The sequence below is a fragment of the Eublepharis macularius genome, chromosome 16 (genome assembly GCF_028583425.1).
Source record: "Eublepharis macularius isolate TG4126 chromosome 16, MPM_Emac_v1.0, whole genome shotgun sequence".
Lineage (NCBI taxonomy): Eukaryota > Metazoa > Chordata > Lepidosauria > Squamata > Eublepharidae > Eublepharis > Eublepharis macularius.
Genome location: NC_072805.1, coordinates 44,371,644 through 44,399,121, shown reverse-complemented (window position 1 = coordinate 44,399,121; position 27,478 = coordinate 44,371,644). Strand labels below are relative to the sequence as shown.

Sequence of the window (27,478 nt, the reverse complement as noted above, 5' to 3'; positions counted from 1 at the left end):
GAAACTGTTTGTACATTTGAAGGTTAGGCAAGGTGGAGGGCACTAGCCCTAGTAACAGCTGTCACAAATAGGCTTGCAGCCATTCATTCATTCATTCATTCATTCATTCATTCATTCATTCATTCATTCATTCATTCATTCATTCATTCATTCATTCATTTATTTAATGTCATTTAAATAGTCCACCTTTCTCACTGAGACTCCAGGTGGATTACACAGTGTGAGATTAGTACAGTTAAGGACAGTTCAATAAACAATGTCATAGGGCAAATAAATGCAAGTTTACAAAGATGTAACATGAGCAAAACTCTGATATAGAGTTGAAGAAATGCTGAAACGGAGCATAAGCAATTCTAGGACTGACACGAGACAACATAGAACCACCCAGTAGGGTCATTCTTAGAGCAACAGGTAGTACATTGGAGCGCATACTTAAAGCAACAGATGTTATGTAAGGGAACGCAGTGGTGAAGTCTATGGTCCCTGCCTCTTTAGGGAAGCATCTCTTCGAGACCACCTCTCTACAATACAGCCTTCCTATCTGAATAAAAAGCCTTTTTGAATCATTCGCATTTGCACTATTTGTAGAAAGCTAGGAGATTGGGGGCTCTCCTGACCTCCTCAGGCAGGCTGTTCCACAGGGTAGGGGCCACCACAGAGAGATCCCGTGTACGGGCTGCTGTTGATTTTGCCCATGTGCAGGGTGGCACCTGCAGGAGACCCTGTTCAGATGAGCAAAGCTGCCGTGGTCCTCATTTAGTGTTAAAATGTAGTGTTCATTTTCAGGAAGAGAGGAGCTGTCATTGCCACAAGCGGTACATTTACAAGCCTGGTGTATTGAGATAAAGTGCTGCTAATGCCGATTTCTTACGGCCTCTCAATGTGTCCCTTATTTTGAGACCTAACAGTGTGTCCTTAGGAATTCCAAACACCTGAAAGAGCTCTCTGAGATGCAAAAACGTTCAGCAGTAAGGGAAAAGAACAGACAAGAGATTCACTGTCACGCTTGCTGCAGTGTAGCGCATTAACTAGCAGCCTCGAAATACTGCGGCTCGTACTGTTGGGAGAAGGGTCTGTTTGCTCACCAATAGCCCAAGCTGTTTCCAAAGCATCTCCCGTTATCATTTTCACTGAGACACCGGACTCGATCAGGATTTGAACAGCTTCCTTCACTCCGTTCCTTGGGGGATCAATGATTCCTACTAGCCCTAAAAACGTTAGTCGCCCGAGCTCTGGACCTGAAGCCAATGCAAGCACTGGCAAGAGAAAAGCAGAGAAGACGGCAGATTTATTTTATGTGACCACTCACAAAAATTCTAGCTAGGCAGTGGCTTATGAGCGGCAGGCTGAATCGGTTGCTACTGCTGCCTCCCCAAAATGTATAAACTCATGTGAGGTTTGCTTACCACAGGTTTCTATCATCATCATCATCATCATCATCATCATCATCATCATCATCATCATCATCATCATCATCATCATCATCATCATCATCATCGTCTATATCCTGCCCTCCCCGCAAGCGGGCTCAGGGCAGCTCACAACAATAAATAAAATATACAGAGATAATATCACAATAATTTAACACAGCCTTCTAATCAAACACCTGCTCACCATATAAAAACCATATAGCATCTGATGGAGGTGGAGGTGCGGCTTAACCATGCATGGTCGTTCATATATGAGGGGGTAGGTGGGGGGTGCAGCAAGAAGGGGATCTGCCTATGCTCAACTCCTCCCCCCTGAAAATGCAGGTGGATTGGAGCTGCATGGACCCCATGGGCCCCTGTGCTTCTGAAACGTTCACACCGCTGCCTGGTATCGAGGGTTGCAGTGCGTGCATGAAACCTGGAGTCGGCTCGCAAGGCTGCTCAGATTATTGCCCTGCAGGGGACTCAAATCTGGATCAGGCTTCAAGGAGATGCAACCATACACTGACCTCGGAGGCCAAGGGACCCCATGCGCTTCTCCTCTTGAACATAGACAGCTTTCTGTTGTGGTGTCAGAGGCAGCGAGATGCCGCCACTGTTGAATAGGGTGCAATGCTGCATGACTTCTTCGAAGGCCCCCTTCATAAAGTAAACTTCTTCCGCCTCCTCCTGTAAGATAAGGATGCAAATAGGAACATTGGGAGCACTGAGTCAATTGAAAAATGAAGGATGGCATTATTTGGTTTCTGCCGGTATTATTTCTGTGTCTCCATCAATGAACTAGCACTTTACAGAGCAGCGTATCAATAGAAACTCTGAGCAATAGAAACGCAGCGGACGGAAAATTTAACGCAGGGGAAATGCATAGGCGACAGTTGAATTTGTTCTCTGAAGATCCATACATACACACAGCATGAGATTTAAGGAGGAATGCTCCCGTTTCAGGCTGTAGATGGAGGGTACCATGTTTGAATTCTCACTTATGATAAAAAACAATCCTTCCTGCAAACAAAACAAGTTAGCTCATCAACAAGCAATAGCGTAATCCCATGGTTTATGGCTCAGTTGTCCCTTCATTTTATCCTCGATAAGGATGTCTCTCTGGGGACCAAGATCAAGATAATCCAAATGATGGTATTCCCCATTACTATGTGTGGATGTGAAGGTCGAACGGTGAAGAAAGCTGAGCAGAAGAAAATTGATTCATTTGAAATGTGGTGCTGGAGGAGAGTTTTGCAGACACCATAGACGGCCAAAAAAACAAATAGGTGGGTTCTAGATTAAATCGAGCTTGAATTCCCCCTAGAAGCTAAAATGACAAAATGGAGGCTATTGTACTTTGGTCACATCATGAGAAGACAAGATTCTCTGGTAAAGTCAGTAATGCTGGGAAAAGTGGAAGGCAGTAGGAAAAGAGGAAGACCTAAAAGGAGATGGCTTGATTCAATAAAGGAAGCCAAGTCCTCCAGTTTGCAGGATCTGAACAAGTCTATGATAGGATGTTTTGGAGGTCTTTCATTCATGGGGTCGCCATAGATCTGAGGCGACTTGATGGCACATAACACACACACAACATGCCTGTGAGATATATTAGGCTGAGAGAGAGTGAGAGGTCGAAGGTAACCAATGTAGGTCACTGAGGATTTGATCAGAGGTCTTCCCAGTGCTAGTCTTCCTCTGCTACACACAGGGTATCTGGTCTGGACTAGGAGAGGCATGTATATAATTAGTAAATAAATTCCTTCAATAAGACGCTGTTTCCAAGGAAAATAAATATCGACATTTTCACGGTTGGGTAGTTAGGACAAGTAAAGTAGACAAGTTCACATCTCGTACCTGATTTTTCAGGGCACATTTGACAGCCATCCACTTCTGCTCTGAGCTAAACGGAATCTCCTTCTTTTTCACGTAAATATCTTTTACATTGCTTAGCTCCATCTGCAAGGAGTAAAATAACAAAAAACGAGCCCTTTTTAATGTGTTTCTGCAGTAGCTCAGAAAACTAAAAATTCAAAATCCGGATGCATTTCCGATGCTCCACTTTGCTTTTTTGAACATTTTCCATTATGCTTTTCAAACATGACTTTTAAGGAGGCTTTGAAGCCAATGCTAAGTATTAGCGGGCCAATTTCAAAAAGAAACATTTTCAAAATATATGATGTTAGAAGGGAGAAAATATCAAAAATTCTTCTGGTTTCATGCGAGTCCTCAGAGAAATCTAAAGTAATTCTAGGGGACCCAGCCAAGTTCTCCAGGTCAGCTTGTTCTCCAGCTGACACGTTTATAATATGGAGGTCACCACGATTCTCCCTTAATTCTCTTTTTGATCAATTACCAGATCAGATGTCCTGTAAATTCTCTCTCATTCTTGGCAGTTGTAGAAAGCAAGCGATTGTTTTGCAAATTAAACACAACCTGATTAAATCTTAAACCAATGAGCAGGAGAGTTGCCACCACCACCCTACCTTCATGGCAAGAGCTACCAGGGCACCTTCGGTTGGCTGACCCATCACAGTCGTCTTTCTAATAATGGCATTATTGGCAACACAGCCAGCCTAAAAGAGATTCATTTATACATGTTAGTCGTTATGGGAGTTGGAAAAGGCGAATGCATGAAATACTGTACCTTAAAGGAGGGGTTTAGAAAGCTTGTTTGGTCCAAAACAAGCTCAGTCATGACCTTACAGATGGAAACTGCGGAAGTCTAGAGGCTCGGTTCAGACATTACAAAAATAACATGGTTTATTTAACAGTTGTTAGAGTGATTGTCTTAACTATGGCAGCATCTTAGAGATCAAGAAGATTAAGCTTTTGAGAGTAAGAGCTCCCTTCTTCAGACACGAGTCTTGAAAACTTACAGCCTGGAAATCTTGTTGGTCTTTAAGGTGCTCCTGGACTCAAATCCTACTATTTTACTGCAGATCAAGAGCTACGGCTTCATGCATATGATGGTCTGGCTTAGTCCCTGTCATTGACTGCCTTGCTACAGAATGAGGACTATAAAACCCGCATTTGTCAAGACTCAGAGCCAAGCTACAAGTGACGCCTGACACAGGTTGGACACTTGTCAGCTTCCCTCAAGTTTTGATGGGAAATGTAGGCATCCTGGTCTTACAGCTTGGCTCTCCATTTAACTGAAGTTTACAGAACCCCCCACCACACACACACACACACAGCGGAGGGGAAGGGGGGCGCCCAGCGAGAGCTCGACGCCTGCACTCCCCTCCCGACCGCATGTTCTCTCTCCCATAGACTGCCGCTCTGTAAACTTCAATTAAATGAAGAGCCAAGCTGCAAGACCAGGACGCTTACATTTCCCATCAAAACTTGAGGGAAGCTGACCAGTGTCCAACCTGTGTCAGGCGTCACTTGTAGTTTGGCTCAAAGAGGATTTGAATAATTGTCTGTGGGCTGAATTCTGGTTTTGCGCTCTAACCATATTTACAATGCATTGTGTTTTCATGATATGTCTAAACTGAGCCAATGCCTACTGTTTGAACGTTGCACCTCCGTGAATCCTTTTTAAAAAATTACTTGAAGCGCCAAATGTTGATCAAATGAGAAATTCGTTGAGAAGCGGTAGCAATACTTTCTCTTGCATGCTTTCTTCCTTGCTTTTCCTCCACGTTTGGCAGCAATCCATTCTTAAATGAGCAGAGCACTCTATCATCATCATCATCATCATCTTATTCTTATTTACAGCTTTTATGTCTCACCTTTTCCCCAGGGGCTGCCCTGGTTGCCATCCTGGGAGAGAAACATTGGAATGTATTCCTTGTAGACGGCAATTGTGTATGGACTTGTTTTTAGATATTCGGAAATCTTTTATAGAAGCTTATGTATAGATTTGCCAGCATTGTTTTTGTTTCTGTTTGTTTCTTTTTGTTGTTGTTGTTGTTTTTCACAAATAGATTTTTTTTTAAAAAATAAAAATCTCTGGAGAGAAATTTCAGTTGAGTTTGCATGAATTTGCACTCAGCCTACATCAGAGGATGATGAAAACCACGTTGCATCCCATTTATCAGGAGAAAAGTGACACACGTTTTAAATAGAAAAAAGTGTTTACCTGTAGGGTGAATCAACTCATGTCCAGCATTACAAGGTATATTATGAACGAACAGCAGGAGATTGAAAACTAGAACAGCCCAGTGGTATAGCATGGGGGGGGGCAGAGGGGTAGCCGCCCCGGGCGCAAAATTATTAGGGGGTGCTGGCCACCAAGAAGAGCCTGCGACACGTCTGTGGGAGCCAGGAGGCCACCTGCACTGCCCTGGCTGCCTGCTGCGCCGATGGGGTGGCCAGCTTGCTGGGTGCCAAGCTGGCCCTCCATGGCTGCTGGCTGAGGAGCGCACCAAATGGGCAGCAGCGGTGGCTTCAGTGAGCAGCTGTGGTGAGGAGGTGAGCGGCCCCAAATCAGGGGAGTGCTCATGGGGGTGGCCACGCCCTGTGAGATGCCATCACTTCCGGGAAGTGATGTTATCATGCCAGGCCCAGGAGTGCGTGCATGGTGCCACAGGTACCACCTCCTGCCGGGAGTTGCCCTGGGCACTCGTAACCCATGCTACGCCACTGGAACAACCCCCAATCTAGCCCCTCCTCCTATGAATCGGATGAACTCTCCACACTTAGTAATTTTAAAGAGACACACATATATGGGGACATGTATATGTTTTCATATTTCATCTGTAAAAAACCCATAAACTTTTAAAAACAGTTCCACATCTGTTTCAGGTACTGATAGAAGTTGGGTTGGTAACGTTACATATAGTAGCCAATAGACACTCCCACAGATGCATTTTGTACTGCACCATTCTGAAGAGCTTGTGGAACTGGGAAGGGAGGCTAGAGTAATAGTTTAGAGATTATCTCAGAAATTGAAAAAGCACATTTGTTTTAAACCAGCAAAACAACTCAGAAAGTAATGTTGTATGTTCCCTCTTAGATGTTACCATAATTTCGTAACTTTTTTCAGTAGTACCTGAACCAAATAACTTACCTCCACTAGTTTTCCCACAGAGATATTTGAAAATTCTTTGATGACTTCTTTGGATGGCAGAAGGTATACGCTTCCCTCTCCGTTGTATCCAACACCAGTAACCTAGGAAAACATAATTCCATGAAGGATCCCATTTTATGGCTAGCTATCTCTTTGTACATTGTAACAACAATGGTATGTTTAGCAGAGGGATCTCGTCTCATTGAGCATAGAGGTCAAAGTTGGCAGAAATCTTGGTAGTTATAGCTGGAAAAGGAACCTAAAAAAAACTAGTTTGGGAGCAATGAAGGACTGGTGGAGATCAGTAAGTGAGGAAGGATTTTGAAATATATGTTAAAAAAACACAACGTTGAATCTAAACCATGGAATTGGATCCCCAAATACTTTTCAACTTACAGATAGATTTCTTATTAAAGATATTCTTCTACAGATAGAAGGGGTCTTCTGCTCATAAAATAACTCTTTTGGATGCAACCCATGGTTTGGATCAAACTCATACTTCATAGAATGAAGGCAAATAGAGATGTTAATCCATATTACAAGGCATTAATATTCCAGGACTGAATATTGGGAGAGTGAAGAACTGGCAGGGAAAATTGGTGAGGAGCATTTGTGGCCCTTTTGGAGCCATCTCTGGCTAGATATTACTTGTGCGGGTGTGAGGTGCCCTCAAGTCAGCTAACTTATGGAGGCCCCTGGAGAGGTTTTCATGGCAAGAGACTAACAAAGGTGGTTTGCCATTGCTTGCTTCTGCAGCCCTGGTCTTCTCTGGAGGTCTCCCATCCAATTACTAGCTAAGGCCGACCCTGCTTAGCTTCTGATATCTGATGAGTTTAGGCTCACCTGGGCTATCCAGATCAGAGGAGATACTATTTTAAAAAAGCTAATTTATAGTCCATCAGATATAGAACTTACGGTTTTACAAGAAAATATGTATGTTTTTAAAAAAAACTAATAAAAAAGAGAGATCAGATAAGGACACGATGACATTGAATAGCTTGTCAGGATCCAGTTTGTTTAAAAATGGTATTTCTGCAAAGCTGTAATTCTCGGGCCACACCTCAGCCTTGAATCCGTCCGAGGTCACAAGCTGAGTTACTGTCATCTCGTTGGCCGTCAGAGTCCCCGTCTTATCAGAGCAGATGACAGTACAGCAACCTGAGAAGGAAGACGGCTGTGTCAGGACCAGCACAGGCAAGCATTCAAACATGCAGTCTTCTTCACCTTCCTCTCCCCCCTTGACATTACTCTGAAGTTCTACTGTCCCAGGAAGACTGTACCTTGTGTGTATGTGGAACAAGGCCCAATAAGACCCAGTCATTCTCCGTGCAACCACCTCAACTTGGAATGAACGTGCAGTAGCCAGAATAAAACCAAATGAAGCAGGAAAATAGATGGTCCAAAGTCTGCTTATAGACTGGGTTGCGAGCTCCAGGTTGGGAGATTCCTGGAGATTTGGGGGGTGGAGCTTGGGGAGGGACTTCAGCAGGGTATAATCCCAGACAGTCCACGCTCTAAAGCTGCCATTTTCTCCAGGGGAACTGATCTCCATTGCCTGGAGATCGGCTGTAATTCCAGGAGATCTCCAGCTACCACCTGGCACCCCTACTTGTGGAGTCTTTGACTGGGCGCCACAGTCAGAATTTTCTCCCTGAGTGCTCCCATCTTTGGCTCTGAATCTACTGCCCTGCATAAAATGAAAGAAGATCTCTGTGGTGCAGTGCTGTATTCCAATTTGTTGGTATCCTTCTTAAAATGCAGTGCCCAGAATGGGATGCACTACTACAGCTTAGGCCTGAATCCTGCCAAGATGAGTGGAACCAGGGCTTTTTTTCAGCTGGAAAGCAGTGGAACAGAGTTCCGGCCCCTCTTGAAAATGGTCACATGGCTGGTGGCCCCACCCCCTGATCTCCAGACAGAGAGGAGTTTAGATTTCCCTCCTCGCCCTGGCGCAGAGGGCAATCTAAACTCCCCTCTGTCTGGAGATCAGGGGGTGGGGCCACCGGCCATGTGACCATTTTCGCTGATGGCGATTTAAACTTTAAAAAACTCCCCCCTTGTTCCAGCTGACCCAAAGTGCCATCATTGTGCGGTCTTGAGTTCCACCACTGAGTTCCACCACCTCTTTCCCCCACAAAAACGCCCTCAGTGGAACTATTCCTTTACTGAACCCATAGGCAAGATGCATTTCAAAACATGCTTGTAACACAAACTGCTTGCATAAATTTCCATTTCCACACTTCTAATATGATTTTTAAACAGCATTTAACACCATTTATTGAATAGTATTTCTTTTTTTAGAAAACCTATCCGTTGTGTGAATTGCCTAAGCATTTATTTGGCAAGCCTTAAGATGGACTATTCAAAAGTTCCTCTAAAAGCAATTTTTAAACAGCAACTTCAAGATTTCAAAATTTCAGTTTACATAAATGTGAAATTTTGGCTGAGTACAATTTACAAGCTAGATTTTTTAAAAAAACAAACAAACAAGGCATGTCCAGTTATCTGTTATTCAAGTCACATGTCGGGGGGCTGAATCTGTGAACAGTGGCTATTAAAAAACTAGGGTTCTTCTCGTTGATCTAAGGAAAGTTACAGTTTCTTATGAAACGCTTCTGCACTGAGACAATCACATGGGATCATTTGAAATGGCAAACTAGTGCGTGCAAACAATTGATGCGCCAATCAGCCCATAACAGGAATGAATTCAGTTTTAGGCCAATCCACCCCACATGCTTTCTCACGCCTGACAGTCATCCGCCTTACCGAGAGTCTCGACAATCGGCAACTTCTTCACGATGACGCGTTTCTTGGCCATCCGCAAGACACCCAATACTAGCGTCACTGTGACCACAATGGGGAGTCCCTCTGGGATGGCAGCCACCGCCAAGCTGCACACAGATAATCATTTACCACCGGTGTTATATACCATCACCGTTACCTAACTCCTGTAAGGAAGTATATCCAAGTATCATCTTACACCATCACCCTGACCCTGAATGCATTTTGTTCAAAGTCAGTTCTATGGTTTTATTTTCACTTAAGCCCCGCAGACATGGGCTTTCCATTGGAAAATTTTTGAACACCATCCAGGTTTAGCAATACCCCTTTTTTACGGCTGAGAGCTGCTGAAATTAATGGAGTGGTAGACCAGCAAGACTTGAGTTCAAATTCCTGCTCAGCTGTAAAGCTCACAACAGTCTGTCTCTCTAGGCACAAGCTACCTTACAGGATTGTTGTGAAGACAAACTAGGGAGATGGAATATGCTGCTCTAAGCTCCTTGAAGAAAGGCTGGGATAAAAATGAACTAACATGGGGAGTGGGGGGGTTGTTTTCTGATACTCCCTCTCTTTGCGCCCTCTCCAATGCCCCATGCATGCTTTCGGCATGGCACTCCCTCTCTCTACCAGTGAGGTCACAAATCTAGCTCCTCCTCTTTTATCACATGGCTCCTTGTCTTGTGACTTCTTGTCACATGCTTATAACTCAGTGGGTCCCATGGTGCCATCTGGGCAAGGGAGGTGGGTTCTGGGTCTTATTGGGTAGGAGACAAGTATGAGGAAAAAGCACCCCGGGTTACTCCATGTTCTGTAAATTCCACTTCTTGATTCTTCCATTTCAACCCAGTCTATCCCGAATCTCCTGTAACCACATTTGTTTTCTATTCAAGTTCTGGAATACCCATTTGTTTCCTTTCTCAGAGCCAAGCTACAAGTGACACCTGACACAGGTTGGACACTTGTCAGCTTCCCTCAAGTTTTGAGGGGAAATGGAGGCATCCTGGTCTTGCAGCTTGGCTCTCCGACTGCTGTCCAATGGGCTTTTCAACTGTCACTTGTCCAACATTCCGCCAAGCTGCCTACATTTCCCATCAAAACTTGGGGGAAGCTGGCAAGTGTCCAACCTGTGTCAGGCGTCACTTGTAGCTTGGCTCTCAGTCTCCATTAACTGTCTATTTATAGGGACCCTGAGACAGAAATACCTAGGTTTGCTCAGTTCAGTGTTTGATTTTTTTGGGGGGGCAGAGATGAGGGACCTGTATAAGCAGCACAGTTCCTTGATGCCATGGGATCCCATTTCAAAATATTGCACGAAAAGCCAGTTTATTGTGTTTAATAAGAGGGCTGGGGGACAATTCCATGTCATATAAAAGCTGGGCCAGTCTTCCAGTGCTGGGGAGAGACGATAACTGACAAGGGTAATATTTGCACAGAAAACAAATGGTTTCTGACAAGTATAGAGGGAGGAAGGGCATAGACTCTTCCTGACAAACCATCACGGGGAGTTCTTCAAATGGGAGAAATCATTGCACCCTGACGCAATAGGTTAGCACTTGTGTAGGGGAATGTTTGCAAAGTTGGTCCAAGTAGGATCTGCCTGTCTAAGTTTAGAATTCCACTGGGCACGTGCCTGGTAATGCATCAAGGAACTCTGCAGATATTTTGACCCACCCTTTGTATTGATGCACCTCATGAAGTCTAGTGATTTTGAAGGCTTGAGTGTCAAAGCTGAGATATCGGAAAGTGAGTCAGTCTCCAGGGGGGCCTGAAGATCTTCCAGAATGACACCTGATAGCTAGACTACAGAGATCAGTTCCCCTAGAGATGATGGCTGCTCTGGATATGGCATCAAACCCTGTTGAGGTCACTCTACCCTCTACCCTCTTCACCTCCAAATCTCCAGGAATTTCCCAACCCCAAGTTGGCAACTCTCATCAAGATCCCAGTTCCAAAGCACACCATCCCGTCTTCCAAAGATGAGAATGGTGACACTCTTTCAACACCACCTTCCAAGGACCACCAGCCGAGAACCCCTTCTGCTATCACCCACTGTTGACGGCTCTGCCCCCTCTGGTAGGCAAGATTCATTTTACCTGCCTTGCACTATTTCAGGGACAAAGAGGGTGTTTGTTCTTTTGCTAAAAATCACACTAGAAAAATAAATGAGTGACCCTATCTAAGCAGGAGTGCAAAATATATTTCAGTATAATGGTCAGGGCTGTGCATTCAGTGGAGCCTTAGTGTGCAAAAGACTTTCAATGAAATCCTAAGCAAAGTTACTCCAGTCTAAGTCCGTTGCTTAGGATTTCACTATAAATGCATTATCCCTCTTTCCCCCAAAGATTTAACTCTTTTTGTCTATAAGGAGGCAGTGAAAGTCTGAGGAACAAACACTCTAGCAGCTGAGGGCCAAACGACAAGTGACGAATGACACAGGTTGGACACCTGTCAGCTTCCCTTAAGTTTTGATGGGAAATGTAGGCATCCTGGTCTTGCAGCTTGGCTCTCCGACTGTTGTCCAATGGACTTTTCAACTGTCACTTGTCCAACAGTCCACCAAGCTGCCTACATTTCCCATCAAAACTTGAGGGAAGCTGAGAAGTGTCCAGCCTGTGTCATTCGTCACTTGTAGCTTGGTTCTGAGACTCAAGCTAGACAAGACACCCAGAGATCTGTGATCAGTTCTTCCAAGCAGTATTAAAAATAAGATACAGCTGTGCACAGCCTCAGTTCTGAAAGAAGTGCACATGGATGGGAGGGTCTTTTCCCATCCATGTATAGTTACCTTCAGGCCTTTTTTTCTGGGAAAAGAGGTGATGGAACTCAGGACGTCACAATGACGTCACTTTGGGTCAGCTGGAACAAGGAGTTTTTTAAAGTTTAAATTGCCCTCGGCAAAAATGGTCACATGGCTGGTGGCCCCGCCCCTGATTGCCAGACAGAGGGGAGTTTAGATTGCCCTCTGCGCCGCTGGCACGGAGGGCAATCTAAACTCTTCTCTGTCTAGAGATCAGGGGGCAGGGCCACCGGCCATGTGACCATTTTTAAGCAGTGCCAGAACTCCGTTCCACCACATTCCTGCTGAAAAAAAGCCCTGGTTACCTTTATTGAAACCGACAACTCCCCTTAAGCTGCTATTAGCAAAGAAAGAAAGATGGGTAAAAACAGCTCCCCTCCCCCTCTTCTGGAAGTAATAAAAGGGGGAAATACTTGGGGCTGTTCGGTGAAACCATGGAGGGGTGGAAGGATTTAACTCTGCAAACCACGTTGCTTCCGAAGATTGCTTCCTGGTAGGAGAATCTGCTCCTTTGACAAAGCCCCCGTTGCATCCTAACCTCGTCTTCCCTGCTCCCAACTGAAATAAGCCAGGCTCACCAAGGCACAGTATTGAAACAATTACTGCCCAAACAATAAATACTTTCTGCAAATGCATCAGTGATTTTCAGCTGGTTTTCCCAATGGCTACACATTCCGTCAAGGTCGGTATGACCCTGGCTATAGGCCAACAAGCGCAAAGTTGATTGATACCTGCAGGATCAGTTCCCATCTACCCTTGTGGGCGTTTGGCATTGTGTATCTCTCCCGACTTCCATGCTGCAGGGGAAACTTTTTGGGGGACTGCTTGCCATTTGTTCTGGACCCAGGGCTCATTTCAAGGGGGAATGCACAGGAACGCAGTTCTGGCAGTTCTCCAAAGAGGTCACATGACAGGTGGCCCTGCCCACCTGACTCTCAGCCATTTTGGGCCCGTTTTGGCCTGGATTGGGGCCAAAATGGTCCAGATCAGGCCTCTGACGGGTGGTTGATCACTCTCTTGCTCAGCAGCGGCCCAATCCGGGCCATTTTGGGCCCCTTTTCGGCCATTTTCAGCCCCTTTTTGCCATTTTGGGCCCAATTTCGGCACTGAACAGCCAGGATTGGGTCCAAAACAGCCAGGATAGGTGATGTCAGGGGGTGTGGCATATGCAAATCAGTTTTGCCAATGGCACTCCAGGCGATATCAAGTGGGTGTGGCATATGCTAATGAGTTATGCTAATGAGTTATGCTAATGAGTTCCTCCAGCTCTTTTTCTATGAAATGACCCCTGCCTGGACCAAAATGTTGTCTCTCACAGGATTGTCAATGGAGGGGAGAAGTACCATGTAAGCCCCCTTGAGCTCATTGGAGGAAGAAAAGGACACTAATATAATCAATGATAAATATAAATAATTTTGAAATGGAGAGTCTTTTCAAAAGCAGTTTCTGACCACAGCCTTGGGGTCTCTGGCCCTCTGCCTGGAGGGGGGAGGCAGTGGCAGAGCATTTGTCGAGACAAACCGGGATTTGAGCAATCAGCTGTGAGTTCAATCCTGGTTTCACTCAGGTAGCCATCATTTAAAATAAACCACAATCTCGTGTGATGCCTGAACCGAGCCAGTGAGTGTGTAGAGCAAGGGATGACTTGAGCAGAGACCCTTGGTCCCCGAGCATTGTGTGTCCCCATTTTTCATTTGCAAAATACTGGACTGCATGAACTAGATGATTATTCCATGTGCAATCTGTTTAGAGGAAGTATATCTGTTTTCACCCAACCACCATCAACAATATGTATCTCTCTATATATTTTAAAGATGTATTTCCAGCCCTCACCTGACTCCAATTGTGAACATGGCTAGGAGACGTTTCCCTTGCAGCCAACCGATCAGCATGAGTAAACCTGGAAAGACAATGAAAAAGCCCGTCGGGTTAAGTCAGTACAGGACAGGATCCAAAGAAACACCCAGCTGTTTCTTGAGTTGAAGAAAGGGATCAATTTCAAGGTTGTGCTTCAAGGTTGTGTTCTCACTCACTAATGGTGCTAATATCTTAGCTATGTTAATCCTACTTTGTCAGAATGTGTATGTTGTCCTGGGGTTGCCAATCTCCAGGTGGGGCCTGGAGATCTCCTGGAATTACAGCCAATCTCCAGACTACAGACAGAAGTTGCCCTGGAGAAAATGGATGCTTTGGACCCTGCTCAGGTCCCTCTCCACCCCAGACTCTGTCATCCCCAGGATGCACCTCCAAATCTCCAGGAGTTTCCCAGCCTGGAGTTGGCAACCCTAAGAGGTCATGTCACCTACTACCTCATCTTTCAACTGGAAATGCCAAGGAATTAATTTGGGATGGGCTGCGTGCAAAGCAGTTCCTTTATCATTGAGCTGCAGCCACTTCCCAGGGATGGGTCTCCATTGGCTAAGAGGAGCATATAATTCAAACATTTGGTTCGGTGTTTAGTGGGACTCACCAATGATGCCAAAGGAAACCAGTGTGAGCTGCTTTCCCAGTTTATCCATGTTTTTCTGCAGAGGAGTCTTCGGTGTCTTGATGCGATAATCCAGAGGAGGGAAGAGGGAGGGAAAAAACTTTTAATGCAGAAACAAAGCTTGATCCTGTGGGTGTTACACAAGACCAAAAGGAGCTAAGAGAAGAGGTGAAGGCCATTGCCACAGCGATTTGCAAACGAGGTTGTAACAGTTCAATGAACTGCTCAGAACATTCATGCAAGGCTTTGTAATGAAATCTTCCACAAATAAATACAAAATTTAAAAAGTCTCCCACAGGAAACTTCGGCTGTTTCCACACGGCCCCCCGCTGCTCGTAACAACCCGGAAGATCGTGCAAAAAACTCGGAAGATCGCGTTTTCTCGTGTGAGATTTGCGCGACCTCACGTGACGTCGCGCAAATCTTGCGCAAGAAAACGCAATCTTCCGAGTTTTTTGCGCGATCTTCCGGGTTGTTACGAGCAGTGGGGAGCCGTGTGGAAACGGCCTTTGCTTAAAATCCTTCAAGACTACACATGCCTCACAAGGATACCAACAGTCCTTACCTCTTCCTCTTGCATCATTTTGAACACTTCTCCAAACTGGGAGTTTTCACCTGTCCCAATGACGACGCCCTGAAAAGAGGACAGAAGAATACAGATGTCAAAGAGGCTTTATTGTTTAGATAACGGCGATGTTTTCTTAACTTTTGATCCCCAAGACAACACGTTTTATGTGAATTAAAACTGGAGATAGCTATCACTTTTGTAGGCAGAAAGTTTTACTTTTTAAAGCCAAAACACATACTTTTGGTTTTAATTTTCAGCACTTCTCATTCTGAGTGGAGCTTGCTCTCTGTCTCTGCACGAGTATGATTTCTGATTTCTCTGGGAGAAGTCCAGAACAGTGAGTCATGCAGAGTGACAGTGCTCTGAGAGTGGCTACTTTGGGTGCCTTTTTACACTGGGAATACTGCCAAACACTAATGCAGCAAACCAGGAAGAAGAATATGGGAAGGAGGCCAAGAAACTGCCCTGAATCATGGCTCTTTTTATAGAAGCTCTGTAAATTTGAAACACCCTCTCCAAACATGTGCACCTGGTTACACTTCTCACTGTTTGAGGTGCCAGGTCAAAGCTGTTTTGTTTGTACAAGCTTTTAATGGATGCTGCTTCTTATGAGGAAGATATTCTGCTGATTCTTGTAGTCTTAACTGCTTTGTGCTTTATTTCTGATAGGGACGCTCACTGGTTTTGCTCACAGTCAGCTCAGGGAGCCAATTTTTCTTTGAGCAGTTCACCTGTTCATGGACAGTTTGAGCCAGTTCATTTGGATTGCTTTTCCCGTATTCAAACAGGATTGTACATATAGTACAATTAGCAGTGTTTGATGTGTCCGGGGTCTGAGTCCCAGCCCCCAGACTTGGTAGGAGGGAACAGCAGGTCAGCCGGGCTGACAGGCAAACAGAGGGGGCAGCCAGCAGACAGCAGGTCAACTGGTCAGCCAGCTGACAGCAGGTCAACCCCTCCCACAGGCAAATGGAGCCAGAACCTGCCGGTGCCAGGGGCAAGGGGCAAAAGCCCAGGGCCTCAGGAGGCAGGGGGAGACAGAGAGAGGCCAGCGAGTCCCACTCCCCTAGGGAGGGAAAGGGGGCTAGGCAAGGCAGAAGGGGGCAAGGGCAGAGGGATTGGGAGCCCAGCAGTCACCCACCCAAAGACCTTACCTGAGGAGGAGAAGCAGCAGCAGCCCCAACAACCCAAAGCCACGCCCCAGCTAGAAAATAGTAGCCTGGCCCAGGGGTTGCCAAAAGCCAAGCCACTCCAGGTGGAGCTATTGGAGGCACTCTGCAGGAAGCCCTGGGCAACCAGCCAAGGAGCCGCAGCTGGACCCACCTTCAGCCATCAGCTCAGCCAGGGAGGCCGAGCTGCTAGCCAGGGGACTGCAGCTGGACAGGCCTTCAGCAATCAGCCAAGGCAGGGAGGCTGGGCAGCCAGAGAACAAGGCACAGCTGGTGCTGGTCAGTGGGGCCAGATCAGCTACCCCAACTGCAACTGCTTGGTGCAGCCCAAGGCCAGGCTGGAAGAGGGGTGGGGCAGTAGAAGGAAGCCCTATAAAAGCTGGCTGGGAAGAGCCCTGTGGTGGTGGGTGTGAGTGAGGAGTGATGATGTGGAGTGAGAGCAGTAAGATGCAAGGGTGGAGGCTTGGAGGAGAGTCCTGGAAGGAGGAGATGAAGGAGGACGCAGAGGGTAAGCAGGCCAGGTTGAGCAGGCCAGCGAGTGGACTGAGAGGGAGTCTGGGTGAGGTATACCGCCCCTCCTTCCACAGAGCAGGGTCCTGCAGAATCCCTGGCCCCCCTGTGACGTCAGGAGCAGACCGCCCAGGGCCACGCCCAGCGGCAGCAGCGGCAAGCCCTGACAAGTTGGTGGCCCGTACAGGGAGAGACGTTCCGACGCAGGCGCCAGTCAAGGGGCGGCCTCCCAAGGCTGCCGCCCCAGCGGAGCTCGGACCGTGGCTGGAGGAACGCCAGGATAGGATGTGGGGAAAGCTGGAGGCAGCCTACCCAGCCGCTCCAGTGGAACTAGCACAGACAGCGGAGCTGCAGATGCAAGCTGGCGCGCTCACTGAGGCCTTGCCAAGGGTTTGCGCCCTCGTTTGGGAAAATAACCCACCGCCTGGCAAGCAGGTGCAGAGTCTATGCGCCACCGTGAAGATAGGCCGGCTGATCCTACAAGCCCTGTTGGACTCTGGGAGTGCAGTCTCAGCAATTCGGCCCCAGCTCCTCCCAGCTGCCACCCCAGTGCACCGCTGGATCCCGGTGACAGATGTGATGGGCCGCACCCAGCCGTACCCTACGGCCCTAATCACAATAGAGTACCTAGGGGTCCACCACCAAATGGAAGTTGCCCAGTTAGCTCACCTACCTGTACCAATACTGCTGGGAAGAGATGCCCCGGGGTTCTTCAGGCTCCTCCAGCAGGCAGCGGAGAAATTGGGAAGAGACACCCCAGAGATCGCCGGGTCTCGGCTGAAGGCGGCAGGGGAATTGACAGACCCACAAGTTGCCACCGCTCTGCAAGTGGAGGAGGCCAACGACCCGGGAGAGGGTCCCTCCACCAGACCAGGGGCAGAACCACGGACTGGAGACGCAGTTGGAACCCTGGCAGACCACCCATTCCGTGAGGCTCAAGGGGCAGATGAGTCCTTGCAGCGCTTGCGAGAGACAGCCGCTCGTGAGGAGGAGCAAGTGCGGGATGAACGGAGGTCCCAACGGCTCCCTCGCATCGAGAAGCAAGGAGGGGTTTGGGTCCGCCTAGCTCGTGCCCCAAATGGCCAGGGGGAGGTCCGCCAACTACTCGTGCCAGCAGCCTATCGGGCAGAAGTCCTCCGCACGGCCCATGAGCACGCTTGGGCTGGGCACCTGGGGCACCACAAGACCCTGAGGAAGGTTCTTGAGCAATTCTTCTGGCCCTCCGTGAATGCAGACGTGAAGGCCCACTGCCGCTCGTGTCCCACCTGCCAGCGGGTGGCAGCCCGCCGCCCGCCGAAGGCCCCCCTCTCCCCGCTGCCCGTCATGGAGACGCCCTTCCAACGCATCGCAATGGACTTCATCGGACCGCTGCCACGCACACCCCGGGGCCATCGCTTTGCCCTGGTGATTGTGGACTATGCCACGCGGTTCCCCGAGGTCATCCCGCTGAAGACCATGCAGACCCCAGGGATGGTACGGGCCCTGTCCAAGTTTTTCGCGATGGTGGGGCTGCCAGACGAAATTTTGACGGATCGGGGGGGCCCGTTCCGTGCCACAGCCATGCGCCAGCTCTGCCGGAATTTGGGGATCCGGCAGGTGTTCACCTCGGCTTACCACCCTCAAACAGACGGGTTGGCAGAGCGGCTGAACCAGACCGTCAAGGAGGCCCTGAAGAAGATGACGCGGGACAAGCCTCACCAGTGGGACTTGTACATTGACCCGCTCATGTTTGCCCTCCGGGAGACCACGCAGGCCTCCACCGGCTTCAGCCCATTCGAGCTGCTATATGGGCGCAAGCCAAGGGGGATGCTCTCCCGGCTGATGGAACGCTGGGGGCCCCGGGCCAGCAGCCCCGCACCCCCCATACAGGAGTATGTGAGCCGGCTCCGTGACCGGGTGCAACAGTCCCAAGCGGAGGCAAATCGCAGACTGACTCGCACCCAGTCAAAGCAAAAGGCCGCCTATGACCGGGGTGCACGGATGAGGACTTTCCAGGCCGGAGAGAAGGTCCTCGTGCATCACTCGGTGTTCCCAAGAGAGGAAGGGGACCCATGGAGGGGTCCCTACCAGATTCGAAGGGTGCTGGGCCCCACCACCTACGAAGTCCAGTGTGGGGTTGGCCGGCGTCGGCGGAAGACCCTGCATGTGAACCTCCTAAAGCTGTGGCACGAGCGCCCAAAAGAGGAGTGCGGCGTGGCTGAGGACCCGCTAGAGCTCCCTGACAGTGTGCTGCCTTGGACCACTGATGCCCCGGAGTTCGAGGAGCCCAAGGTGGACCCTCAGCTCGACCCAGCTCAGAAGGCCCAGCTACAAGACCTCTGGGCTCGGATTCCCGGGGTCTTCTCCCGCAGGCCGGGCAGCACGAGCCTGATCCAACATGCCATTCCAACAGACCCGGGGCAGACAGCCCGGGCTACCTGGCGCCCCATCCCCAGGAAGCGGTGGGAGGCAGTGGAGAAGGAGACCGACGAGATGCTCAGGCTTGGGGTAATCGAGCCCTCGCGAAGCGCTTGGAGGAGCCCGATAGTCTTGGTGCCCAAGCCAGATGGGACCACCCGATTTTGCATCGACTATCGTGAACTGAATAAGGTGGCCCAGTTCGATGCATACCCCATGCCCCGAGCAGATGTGTTGGTAGACCACCTAGGGTCCGCCCGCTACCTGTCGGCCCTAGACTTGACGAAGGGCTACTGGCAAGTGCCCGTGCGGCCAGCGGACCGGGAGAAGACAGCCTTTGCCACCCCACGAGGCCTCTTCCAGTTCAAGAAGATGCCGTTTGGTCTACACGGGGCAGCTGCCACGTTTCAGCGGCTGGTGGACCAAGTGCTGGGAGAGTGCCGGGCGTATGCAATGGCGTACATAGATGACATCATCATCTTCAGCCCAGACTGGCCCACCCACCTCCAACACTTGGAAGCTGTCATGGGGGCCCTCCAGCGAGCCGGACTACGGGCTAACCCAAAGAAGAGCCACCTGGGGTTCCAGGAACTCCAGTACCTGGGCTTTGTGGTCGGGGGAGGCCGAGTTCGCCCACCACCAGACAAGGTGGCCTCGATAGCTGATGCCCCCCAGCCCCGGACCAAGAAGCAGGTCCGACGTTTCCTGGGACTACTGGGGTATTACGGGCGGTTCATCCCCCACTTTGCCTCCCGAGCCGCCCCCCTGACAGACTGCTTAAAGAAGGGGCTGCCCAACCAAGTCCGGTGGACCCCAGCACTAGAAGCAGCTTTCAAGGACCTGCAGTCAGCCCTCTCTAATACCACAGCCCTGTGGAACCCGGACTTTGACCAACCCTTTACGCTGGCCACAGACGCTTCTGACACCGGCCTTGGGGCAGTCCTGACTCAGGAACGTGACGGAACCGACGTCCCCATCCTCTTCCTGAGTCGGAAGCTGCAGCCCGCAGAGAGGCGCTATGCAACAGTGGAGCGGGAGGCCCTAGCGGTCAAGTGGGCAGTGGGGGCCCTGCAATACTACCTGGCCAACAATCCCTTTGTCCTACTAACGGACCATGCACCCCTGCAATGGCTCCACCGCATGAAGGCACACAACCCCCGTGTGCTGCGGTGGTACCTCTCCCTCCTCCCCTTCCGGTTCACCATCAAGTACCGCAAGGGGGCGCAGCATGTGGATGCGGACTTCATGTCCCGCATGTTTGAGTCTGACCCTGACCCCCACAACTCAAAGCTAAGTGGGGGGGGGTGTCCGGGGTCTGAGTCCCAGCCCCCAGACTTGGTAGGAGGGAACAGCAGGTCAGCCGGGCTGACAGGCAAACAGAGGGGGCAGCCAGCAGACAGCAGGTCAACTGGTCAGCCAGCTGACAGCAGGTCAACCCCTCCCACAGGCAAATGGAGCCAGAACCTGCCGGTGCCAGGGGCAAGGGGCAAAAGCCCAGGGCCTCAGGAGGCAGGGGGAGACAGAGAGAGGCCAGCGAGTCCCACTCCCCTAGGGAGGGAAAGGGGGCTAGGCAAGGCAGAAGGGGGCAAGGGCAGAGGGATTGGGAGCCCAGCAGTCACCCACCCAAAGACCTTACCTGAGGAGGAGAAGCAGCAGCAGCCCCAACAACCCAAAGCCACGCCCCAGCTAGAAAATAGTAGCCTGGCCCAGGGGTTGCCAAAAGCCAAGCCACTCCAGGTGGAGCTATTGGAGGCACTCTGCAGGAAGCCCTGGGCAACCAGCCAAGGAGCCGCAGCTGGACCCACCTTCAGCCATCAGCTCAGCCAGGGAGGCCGAGCTGCTAGCCAGGGGACTGCAGCTGGACAGGCCTTCAGCAATCAGCCAAGGCAGGGAGGCTGGGCAGCCAGAGAACAAGGCACAGCTGGTGCTGGTCAGTGGGGCCAGATCAGCTACCCCAGCTGCAACTGCTTGGTGCAGCCCAAGGCCAGGCTGGAAGAGGGGTGGGGCAGTAGAAGGAAGCCCTATAAAAGCTGGCTGGGAAGAGCCCTGTGGTGGTGGGTGTGAGTGAGGGGTGATGATGTGGAGTGAGAGCAGTAAGATGCAAGGGTGGAGGCTTGGAGGAGAGTCCTGGAAGGAGGAGATGAAGGAGGACGCAGAGGGTAAGCAGGCCAGGTTGAGCAGGCCAGCGAGTGGACTGAGAGGGAGTCTGGGTGAGGTATACCGCCCCTCCTTCCACAGAGCAGGGTCCTGCAGAATCCCTGGCCCCCCTGTGACGTCAGGAGCAGACCGCCCAGGGCCACGCCCAGCGGCAGCAGCGGCAAGCCCTGACATGATGCATGTGAATTCTCACACAGCCTGGTGAGAGTATAGTTTCTCCTTTTTCTAAAGGCTTAACATTGCTACATTCTGGGTGGCAGCCAGTCACATAAATGAACTGTCAACAAAATCAGTCACCTAGCAATTATAAAGAAGCACTATTTTAAATGAAGCTGATGTTTATTTAATTCGCTGTTATCTAGCGTATTTTGCATGTGCACATCTGCAAAGCCTTTTAAATAGCTGGATAGTGGACAGGTGAAGACACCAGATATTTGGTTCTCAGGTGATCACAGCTGTCAAGCACCTATTGAACATTTTTGACATGGTATCCCTAATTTCTGTATTGGCTGAATGTGAAATAAGGTACTTTGCAATCCATTGTGAAAATGCACTTGGATGGAGACCATTTCTCCCAGTAAGAATCTGGGCACCAGCTTTGGTTCTCCCAGCAGTTTCTCCTGGCTGCTTCAATGCAGAAGAACATCAGATCAGCTACTGCCCAATCATGAGCATTTTGGAGATAGGGAACAACCTCGCAGAGAAATTTATGGCAGTGCCTACTTTGGCAAGAGTTTGCAAACACCACAGTACAGACTGATTTGGGAAGTACTTGAAGCGAGGCTGAAATTTCTGTTTTACAGCTAGTTTAGGGAACTTTAGGACAATGGCTATTGTTATATTGTCTTGTTCTTAAATACTTTGGTGCTTATTTTGGCACATGTTGTTTTGTAAGCTGCCCTGAGCCTCCCTGAATGGTGTGAAAGGCAGAATATGAATATTTAACTAAGTCAAGAATAGAAAGCAAGTCAGCCCCAAATCTGAGACTGCTGCTAGTGCAGACATGGAGAAGAATCTTCCTTTCTAATGGGCTTCTCTTGGCTGGTAGAAGCGGGTTCCTTACAACTCACCTTTGCCTTGCCATATCTGATGAGAGTTCCCATGAAAGCAACATTACCGAGCGTCGTCAGGTCTCCGGCTTCTGATATGATGCAGTTGTTCTTACTGCAAGGCTCGGCCTCCCCCGTGAAACTGGACTCATCCACTAAGAGGTCTGTAACCTGGTGAAACAAAAAATGCCAGGATTCACAGAACTGTGAAAACCAGTTCCTCACACTCAAGGAGGCCTTGGATCCTGGAAGAACAGTTCCCTCTTTGTTGCATGGTGAACCATTTATTTGTTTATGTTTTTATAGACCGCTTTTCTCACTGAGACACAAGGCGGATTACACAGTGTGAGTCAGGATAGTCAGTATCAAAGAAATTTAAATAAACATGTAATAGTTATATATATGCACATTTGCAAAGATTTAAAACCAGCAGAAATCCAATAACAGCTAGAAGCTTGAGAATCTTTCAATACTGAATTTTGAACCATATATCAAATCACACACTTGCGCAGGGTGAGCATGCATATGTGTGTGTTACGTGCTGTCAAGTCACCACCAACCTATAGCGACCCTATGAATGAAAGACCTCCAACATGTCCTATCGTTAATGTCCTATCGCATGCATATACTGAATACAAACACAAACCCGGACAACATGCGTCCCTTACCTCTGTGAGTCGTATGTCTGCTGGAACTCGGTCTCCCATGGAAAGGTACACAACGTCCCCAGGAACAAGTTCTCGAGCAAAAAGATGTTGCAGTTTTCCTTCCCTCACACTGTATTTTCATAGAAATAATAATAATAATAATAATAATAATAATAATAATAATAATAATAATAATAATAATAATAGGAGGAGGAGGAAGAAGAAGAAGTAGACAATCTAAGGAGTAAATCAGAATTGTAAAAGGAGTTGATAAAACTTTTTGATGGTACATAGACATTTCATTTGTTGTATCCTCTGTCACCTCTCCTCTTCAAAAAGGAAGAAAGATGGTGGAATCAATAAAGCCCAGAGCTATGATCTAGTATCACCTGGGCTGGAAAGATGTGTTATTTTAAACATCCTATGGCAACTTTTACAATGCAGCGAGTGCAAAATTCTAGCACAGCATTTGTACAATGATAGGAACTGAGGAAATAGTCCAGAATAGAGATGGGCATGAACCGAAATACGAACAAAAGTGTGGCACGAAACGGGCTAGTTCGAGGTTCATGAATCAGCAGTTCGTCAGAGCTAATGTCTGACAATCTACCATGAACTTTAGGCCAGTTTGTTTGGTTCGTTTTTTGTTTCGTCACTGCAGACAGCCTGGCACTGATCAATCAGTTTCCTAGGCAATGGGAGCTGGGCTTTCTGCAGACCTTCTGCTGACCCTGAAGTGACCATCTGCTGACCCATAAGTGACAATTTGCTGACCTGGAAATGACGTTTTCATGAACCAAACGAATTGGTTTGCAAACTGGGCAGGTTCATGAAAGTTCGTGGTGTGTGGTTCGTGGTTCATGAAACACGACGAACCACAAACCTCATGGTTTGTTTTTTTCTGGTTCATGCCCATCTCTAGTCCAAAACAATTTTCAGAGAATATAACTATAGACGGTATTGTGTGGAGGGGGGGGGACCAAAAAGTGGGAAAGCCACTTTTCCACAAGGTTTTTAGGATGCCAAATCTGAATCTCTTGCTTGCCAACAATGTCCAGGTGATAGGTCAACATCTTTAAAAAAGCAAAATGCTGATGACCTACAAACATATTGATGGCCTGAAATTTTGAACAGAATAAAATTCACATCTAGTATCACTTTAAAGACCTACAAAATTTTCCAGGGGAAAAGCTTTTCTGAATTAAAGCTCACTTCATCCGATACTTGACAAAACCATCTTTGTTCCACCAAAGCTTAATACCCTAGAAAATGCTATTGGCCTTTAAGGTTCTACTGGACTCAAATTTAGTTCTACCACTACAGATGGAAACATAACACACAGTACATTTGAGGGAAAACTATTGTTGAGAATCTTCTAGCTGAAATTACTTCAGGGAGACATTCATAAATATTAAAGATCTAATTGAGCATATTAGTTTCAACCGAGCATTTGATAAGAGATTATGTTCTCTGATCTAAATCCAAGTCGGGAACAGGTGGAAGGGTGGTGGGTTTAGGTTTCCCTCCTAAAGCACCTTTAGCTAGCAAGCTGCCATTGAGCAGGAATTTTTATGCTGGCTTGAACTTCGAGCACTCGTTCGAAAGCCAGTCTATGTGCATATTTAGTAGAATCAAGCTTTTGGCAACCATTGGGAGCCATTAAATTATATTTGGCAATTTGAAATGTGGCTCCTCTAAACAGATTGTCTTTCTGTCTAGAAGGTGTGTCTGGATGTGAAACTCACTTGAAGGAACAAGGAGGGCGGGCGGGTGGGGGTGGAAGCTATCAGAGCGTTCTTTGACCTTGAAAGACAAACAAGTTGCCTTTGAATTGGACAGAATGATAAGCACATAAGGCAGCAAGTATTTGCACTGGCCTTTTAAAAAGCAGATTTTCACCCGATAGTCAAGAAGGAAATGGGAGCTAATCCCAGAGAACTGATCTTTTAAACACACCTCAGTTGGGTCAGAAAGATAAAGCGCAAAGAGCCAACATGCTAATATGGGTTGTGGTTCACAGTTGGAAAGAAAGTTTATATTAGGCAAGCAGACTTTACAAAGAGAATTTCTCAACAGCTATGAACAGCCCCCCCCCCCCAGCGTGTTTGGCTCAAAGCTGCTAACAAATAGTTGATGGCCATTTCCATCTATTGGAGGGGATTCTTGCAAAATGCATGCATGTAAACACCGGGGGGGGGGGGGAGGGGAGACACCTCTTCTAGACTAGTTTCCTTTCTTCCCAGCCCTAAACCTTGTAAAAATTGGAAGAGGGGGCCAGTACACCGCATAGGATAGCTTTTTAAACAGGAGATAGATGGGAGCTTATTTTTCCCGTAAATTACTTTCTGCAATCTCCCCAGTAGGACTTCCTGAGAGGATTAATGGGAATTGAAGTTTGTGTGGCCCCTGTTGGAAACCAGGTCACAAATCAATGTGGGAAAGATCGCAGATCTCTGTTGGTTTCTATTAATTGTGCATGTGGCCACGATCCAGGCTGAGATCATGAAGGAAGGGGGAATTAACCTTTTGGTCCCCATTCAATTTTGCTGATTGAAACGAGCATCTTCACAATAGTCAGTAGTTTAAAAGGGCAAAATGCGTCTTCTTTAAAACCCCATCCTTAAAAATTTGAACAACAGTGCAGGAAGCTCAGTTTTGATCAGCAAAATGGAGCAGGGCTTGAAGGGTCTAAGCCCCCTCTCCCATTTTCAACCGCAGTCTCAATTGCGGATGACACCCAGTTGTATCTGTTGATGGATGACCAGCCTGACTCTGCCCTGACTCTCCCTGTCCTGGTGAGAGCTTTAGAGGCTGTGTCTGGATGGGTGAAACAGAGCTGGCTGAGACTGAATCCAGTGAAGATGGAGGTCCTGTACTTGGGTCATGGGATGTTGGACTTGGGAATCCGGCTCCTAACCTTTGATGGGGTGCCATTGGTGCCCATTCCAACAGTCAGGATTCTTGGAGTGATGCTGGACTCTTCCTTATCAATGGAGGGCCAGTTGCCCAGTTTGTATTTTTTTAATCTTTGGCAGGTTATCTGTCGACCTGCGACCTAGCTATAGTTATCCATGCAACGGTCACCTCCAGACTAGATTACTATAACTTGCTCTAAGCAGGGCTTCCCTTGGATCTGACTCAGAAATTACAATGGGTCCAGAATGCTGCTGCTCATGTCCTGATGGGTATATCTTACAGGACACTCATTTCTCCAATCTTGTAGCAGTTCCACTGGCTCCCTGTGGAGTTCCAGATCAGGTTCAAGGTTTTGGTTTTAACCTTTAAAGCCTTAAATGGACTGGGACCAACATTCCTGAGGGAGCGTCTCTCTCTGTATGTGCCCCAGAGAATGCTTAGATCAGCAGGAAAACATCTACTGGTGCTCCCTGGCCCCAGGGAGGCGCGACTGGCCTCAACCAAGGCCAGGGCCTTCTCAGTCTTGGCCCCAACCTGGTGGAACTCTCTGTCAGAGGACACCCGGGACCACCAAGACCTTATGTTTTTTCAGCAGGCCTGCAAGACAGAGATGTGCTGCCAGGCATATGGCTGAGACCGGCATGAGGTTTAAATAAATATAATAAATAATTGCAGTTGCACATGCATACACAGATTGATGGAAGTTCCATGATCTCTGTCACATCTCTTTGTGCCCTTAGTGGCCTGCAGATAACCCATAGATATTTGTGCAAAACAATATGTAGTTTTGCTTCCACCCTCCTGGATGAGTTGAGTTCTACAACCATTAATGGTGGCCCAGAAGAAGACATTTGTCCAGTACCGCCTATTGGGGCATTGACAGCTTACCAGTTGCACTCCGGAGGGACTAACTTGTTAAGTTCTTGCAAGGATTTTTCAGAACGGTGTTCCTAAGAAGGAAATTGCCCCAAAAATCAGTTTGCATTTGAGAAGGGAGCAAGCAAAGACGTACAAATTGCTTACCAAAAAGGGCATACCTGAATGAAAGCCACAGTTACGACAATGATCACTGCCTGAGAGAAGGGGGAGAGAGAAAAGAGACAAAAACGGGCAAGCATCATAAAATATCCGGAGTGTGTGAATGTTCCTGAGTAGAGATGGGCACGAACAGCAATACGAACAAAAAAAAAGCCACGAATAGCCCAATCTGCTGTTCCCAAACAAGCTGTTTATGAGGCCCCATTCTAAATGAACAGGTGGTCGTTGCAAGCCTCATTTGTTGCTCTTCCTCTTGCTGTTCGTCAAGACAGTCTGGCACCTGCAATCAATTCCCTTGGCAACTTAGGCAGGGATTGTCTGAACTCTGTCTGAACTCCTGCTGTTGCCCTGGAAACCCCAATATAAGCCCAATTTAGCTTGATAGGCAGGTCTTCCTTCCAAGTGTAGAGCTCCAAACTTGTTACAACAAGGGAGAAAAGATCAGGGGGGAGGGGGGCTCCCAGCTCGGACTTTGCAGACAGTGGAGAGGGAGAGACAGTTGCTGTTGGCATTTTGACAGAGAGAGTGCATTGGA

At 48.2% G+C, this 27,478-nt stretch overlaps 1 protein-coding gene across 1 annotated transcript in view; it reads right to left on the bottom strand.

Moving 5' to 3' along the window:
• The window catches only part of ATP2C2 (ATPase secretory pathway Ca2+ transporting 2), a 51,874-nt gene that overhangs the window by 11,044 nt on the left and 13,352 nt on the right, over nt 1–27,478 (bottom strand). Inside the window, exons 5-18 of the mRNA XM_055000239.1 lie at nt 26,943–26,978; nt 26,794–26,855; nt 23,011–23,119; nt 22,364–22,513; nt 15,058–15,126; nt 14,475–14,550; nt 13,838–13,904; nt 9,193–9,317; nt 7,487–7,584; nt 6,427–6,528; nt 3,896–3,985; nt 3,267–3,368; nt 1,940–2,099; nt 1,086–1,256 (exon numbers count right to left, since the gene is read on the bottom strand). Of these exons, the coding sequence (XP_054856214.1) occupies nt 1,086–1,256; nt 1,940–2,099; nt 3,267–3,368; nt 3,896–3,985; nt 6,427–6,528; nt 7,487–7,584; nt 9,193–9,317; nt 13,838–13,904; nt 14,475–14,550; nt 15,058–15,126; nt 22,364–22,513; nt 23,011–23,119; nt 26,794–26,855; nt 26,943–26,978 (1,417 nt within the window). The remainder of the gene's footprint in view (nt 1–1,085; nt 1,257–1,939; nt 2,100–3,266; nt 3,369–3,895; nt 3,986–6,426; nt 6,529–7,486; nt 7,585–9,192; nt 9,318–13,837; nt 13,905–14,474; nt 14,551–15,057; nt 15,127–22,363; nt 22,514–23,010; nt 23,120–26,793; nt 26,856–26,942; nt 26,979–27,478) is intronic.